Raw genomic sequence first — 4,566 nt, forward strand, 5'->3', positions numbered from 1 at the left:
ACTAACATTCCATCTCAATCCTGAATCTAGCATTGGAGATGGAAGAAGAAACAAAGAATCGCGTGAAAATTAAAGACATTTATGCTTGACATGTCTTTTCATCATTGGACTTTTTAATTATAATTTTTTCATGGATTGTGTTATTAGATTATGTTGGTTTATTATTTCTTTATTTACGTTACAAATGAATTTGATTATTTTCCTTTAACTTCAACATTCTAGCATTTTGTTTATTTACATTTTAGTTTCCTAAGTCAAAACACTCGAAATCTGATTAACCCAATCTAATAAAACCTGAACTTGAATAGCCGGGAATAGATTATGGTTGGGTTACGGTTCTTGACATGAAACCCGAACCGAGAAATCCAAAACTTAAAATATCAACTCGAAGAATACCCCTAGATGATCATATAGGCCGGCCCTTGATTCTGAAAAATAAAAAGGAAATATGTCACGATATAATTATCTAACTTAAAACATTGTTATAATGGAAGCAGAGAGGTGCATAAACGGGTTTAAAACTCAAAATGAGTTTGGGTTGAATCGGTTCGGTTTGGTAAAAAAAAAGTCAAATCCAGTTTATGATCGGTTTTGGTTCGGGCTGAGACTGGTTTCTTGATCAGGTTACGATCGGTTTCGGTTCGGTTAACCGGGTTGGAACTGGTTTTGGTAGAAGAAATTACATACCAATTCCGAACCTCCGGTTTCAATCGGCTTTTCAATAATCGGTTTCAAACCGGTTCCCGAAGGTTTTCAGATAGTATAAATTTAGGAGGGTAAAGTCGGAAATAAGAGAGAAAAGAAGGGATAAAAGTGTAATTAAGAAGAGGTAAGATAACCGGATAAATCGAGATAAAAGCTCATCTGCCTCATCACAAAACCCTAGTAGCTCATAGTATCAGTATCAGTATTAGAAATGGAGAAATATTTTGGGAACGCATACAGAGGCGACCCGGGGGTTCCACACTCCGGTCCAGACAAATTCTTCAGCATCTGGATTGGTTCCATCGCCTTCTCTGCCTGGACTTGGTCTCACCCCTACATTTGGCAAACCACCAATAGATACAAGTATATATATATATATAAACATCAATTGATTGCTTCGTGTTGTTTCTTCAATTCTCGTTTGATAATTTGCCTTAATTCAGTTAAGTTTGCTGCGATTGTGTGTTTAGGTAGTTTAGAGTAATTAGGTGTTATAAATTTATTATGTTTCTAGGTTTAGGTTATTGCATAAAAAAAATCGGAATATGGTGATTGACCACTATGCTTTTGCTTCATGTTTTAATTTTAAAAAAATTGTGTATATTATGCAAAATTGGAAGTTCGTTTGTCTAATAAATGAAGGATCATGAACAAGGAATTTTGTTCGATTAACTAAACGAACAACAAGAACAGAGGCCATGTGCGTTCAGTTGTGTTCTTGAACGTTCGATAATGTGTTCGTATTAGTTTGTTTATGTTCGTTCATGTTTGTTTATTTATATTTGTTCGGTAAAGGTTTTTAATGACTTCTTTAATCTTATCACATATATTTAAGCAAAATCATTAACTCTAAGACAAAAATTATTACTAGTATGTGATTAATTTATATTTAAAGTTGGCAAATGAATATGAAAGTTAGAAAAAACACAAACACAAACTTGATAGACGGACCGAACTATTGACATTGACCGTTAGTTCTCGGTTAGCCAAATCAAATAAAACATTGTTTGTGTTCATTTATGTTCGTTTGTTTGCGTTTGTGAAGCGTTCACGAAGGCCATTATTTTAATGAATGAACACGATTAAAAAATTTCGTTTGGTTTTGTTTTTGAACCGTTTCATTTTCGGCTAAAATCACACTGGACGAACATGAACAAGGGCTTCTTTGTTTTGGTTCATTTACAACCCTAATGCAAATCATTATACTTTATTTACGTGAAGCAGAATTGGTGAAAAATATGTTTTTTATCATTAATTTGAACATAAAGACTGTTATAACTAATAAGTGTAAATAAGCATCTTGTTTGGACAAAAGCTGCAATAAAAATGTTTCTTAATAGAAATCTTGAAATGAAAGCCTCCTTGTAGAATGTAGACATTGATTATTGACAAGGTAGTTAAGCTAGTTTTAACGTTGTTTGTTTATGCTTTAATGTTTTAGCTGGCACGATCATGCGATGTTATTTGAGCAGTACCATTGGAAGAAGGCGCTGCAAAAGAGAGAGAAATATAAGTTCTCGGTATGTATATGGATGAATGGTAAACTATAAACTTACTGTTAGACTATGATTAATTTGATTATGTTTGCTTGGTTGCAGTGGAACGAGAACTGGAGCAGAGCGGCTCGTGATTCTTACTACTTCAACTGGCCGGTTTACTTCCCGTAAGGCTTTCTCTATTTTGGCAAAAGAAGTTGTAAGGATTTAGTAATATGATGGGGGTTATGTTAAAAGTTGTAAGCCGTATGAGACTGCTCTGGCCATAATATACTTCTGAATTAATGTCTGTTTCTGAATGCAAGCAGTGCATACAATTATCTTGTTTCGAGTCTGTTCTTCTTTTAGCATGTCATTTGTATGGTTGTATATGGTCTTGGTGCTATAAGTGGCCTTTGATAATAATCTTAATTCTGGTTAACATACTTGACCAGAAATGTTAATAACTGAGATATTAAACAATTCGAGTTCAAGTTGAGTCGGTTAACCCGTTTAATAAAATGGTCAATTGTCAACCAGTTAAATATTGGAATGAAAAAAATATATATTTGATAGCGTCTACCAGTCAGCTGCACACGACCTGTTTAATTTATTTATTACAATTTATGAACCCCAGTCAGCTGCACACGACCTGCTTAATTTATTTATTACAATTTATGAACCTGTTAATGATAAATGTTTAACATGTTTACACTTGGTGACTAGTTTATTTATTACAATTCCAGCTTGCCATTTATTTGACTAGTTTAGATAAATGTATAAAAGGTGTATAAAAGGAGTTTTGTTTGCCATGCAATTTTGAGTGTGCATGGATTAGAGTTTTAAGTCATTTGATAGAATAAACTAGACGTGCAAAAAAAACCGGTTTCGGAACCGAACAGGTGGAACCGACCCGGAACAGGTCCAGTTCCTACCCGATGGACCAAATACCTGGTTTGGGTATTTTTGTACCCGAAAATCATACCCGGTTCCCCTATTTGTATTTCCCAATCGGTTCCAACCCAGTTCCTAATTGTACCCGGTCCGGTTCCTACCCGAGAAAACCGGTTCCGTCGGGTTTTTTTTAAAAAGGTAAAACACAGGTCAAACTAGCCGTTGTAACCGGTTCCAACGGTAATATAGCCGTTAGAACCGGCTTTGGAGAAACAAAAGAGCCGTTGTAACCGGTTCCAACGGTAATATAGCCGTTGGAACTGGTTCTTGTAGCCCAAAACCTATATATAAGTTGTTTTCCATTACTTGTTTCACCACCAAACTCAAAAACAAACTAAAATACTTCTCCTTTAGCAAACCCGACCATCCAACTAAATATTATTATGGCACCCATCAAAAAAACTAACAAGAAGGCTAAGAAAGTGTTTTTATTGAACCCGTTCGTGCTATGGAGGACCCAAATGTTCTTGCGGTTGTCACCCATAACCGCAACCAAGACATATGGAAGAATTGGGATTTGGTTGTGAATGCCGAAGGTGATCAAAAGGCTCGTTGCAAACTATGTGGAACACAATTAAAGCACGATTCCAACTCGACTTTGAGAAAACACATCGAAAAGCCATATTGCAAGGCCTTGAAAGGGATTGGCGTGACCGATCAAGTTGACTTGGGTAAAGATGGTACACTATTTCGTTACAACACGACTCAAGTTCAAGATAGAATGGCAAAGTTCGTTATTCAACGAGGTTTGCCGTTTAACCACTTTGATGACCCGGATTTGACGTCGTTGATTCGAGAAACTCTACAACCGCGATACACACATGTAAGTCGTACTACCTTAAGACGTCATTGTATCAAGTTGTGGGAGTGTGCTAAAAAAGAGTTAATCGAGTTTTTTCATTCTTTACAAGCGATGGTTAGTTTAACTACCGATGTTTGGTCGGCACCACACGGGTTGCCCGAATCATACATATGTGTCACCGCTCATTGGGTTGATCCGGTGACATGGCAATTGATGAAACGCACCATCGCTTTTGAAAACTTCCTGTTCCCACATACCGCCGAAAAATTGTTTAAATTACTTGATGAAGTTATAACGACTTACAAATTGAGAAATAAAATATTTTCGATTTCGTTTGACAACGCTTCAAACAATACTAGGGCGGCCGAAAAATTTATCATTAAATATTCACCACCTTGTTTCGGGGATTTTTTTCATGTTCGATGTGTTGCACATATCATCAACTTGGTTGTTCAAAAAGGTCTCGACAATGAAAACATTTCTGACGATTTAAAATTCTTTAGACTTATGTTACAAGATGTATTCAAAAGTGGTAAAAGAAGACATCTTGAATATAAGAACTATTGCAAGTCGGTTGAAAGAAGGTATTTGGGGCCGAATTGGGACGTTCCAACCCGTTGGAACTCAACT

The 4,566-nt window shown here is 36.0% G+C and overlaps 1 protein-coding gene across 1 annotated transcript; it reads left to right on the forward strand.

Annotated features, from left to right (window-relative positions):
• Window positions 1-881: 881 nt before the first annotated feature.
• Window positions 882-2,489, forward strand: LOC143618860 (uncharacterized). The gene is made up of 3 exons (XM_077090933.1): window positions 882-1,068; window positions 2,147-2,225; window positions 2,304-2,489. The coding sequence occupies exons 1-3, from the start codon at window positions 917-919 to the stop codon at window positions 2,370-2,372; spliced, it is 300 nt and encodes a 99-aa protein (XP_076947048.1). The 5' UTR covers window positions 882-916; the 3' UTR covers window positions 2,373-2,489.
• The last annotated feature ends 2,077 nt before the right edge of the window (window positions 2,490-4,566 follow it).

This window comes from Bidens hawaiensis, unplaced genomic scaffold, assembly GCF_021521415.1.
Source record: "Bidens hawaiensis isolate Kalapana, Puna unplaced genomic scaffold, B.hawaiensis_p1.1 tig00002343_1, whole genome shotgun sequence".
In the NCBI taxonomy this organism is placed as follows: domain Eukaryota; kingdom Viridiplantae; phylum Streptophyta; class Magnoliopsida; order Asterales; family Asteraceae; genus Bidens; species Bidens hawaiensis.

Bases quoted from the DNA above. Each gene is read 5' to 3' on its own strand.
- LOC143618860 (XM_077090933.1), top strand. From the start codon at position 917: ATGGAGAAATATTTTGGGAACGCATACAGAGGCGACCCGGGGGTTCCA. The intron at 1,069-2,146 runs GTATATATATAT...TTAATGTTTTAG, and splicing joins CAAACCACCAATAGATACAA to CTGGCACGATCATGCGATGT. The intron at 2,226-2,303 runs GTATGTATATGG...GCTTGGTTGCAG, and splicing joins GAGAGAAATATAAGTTCTCG to TGGAACGAGAACTGGAGCAG.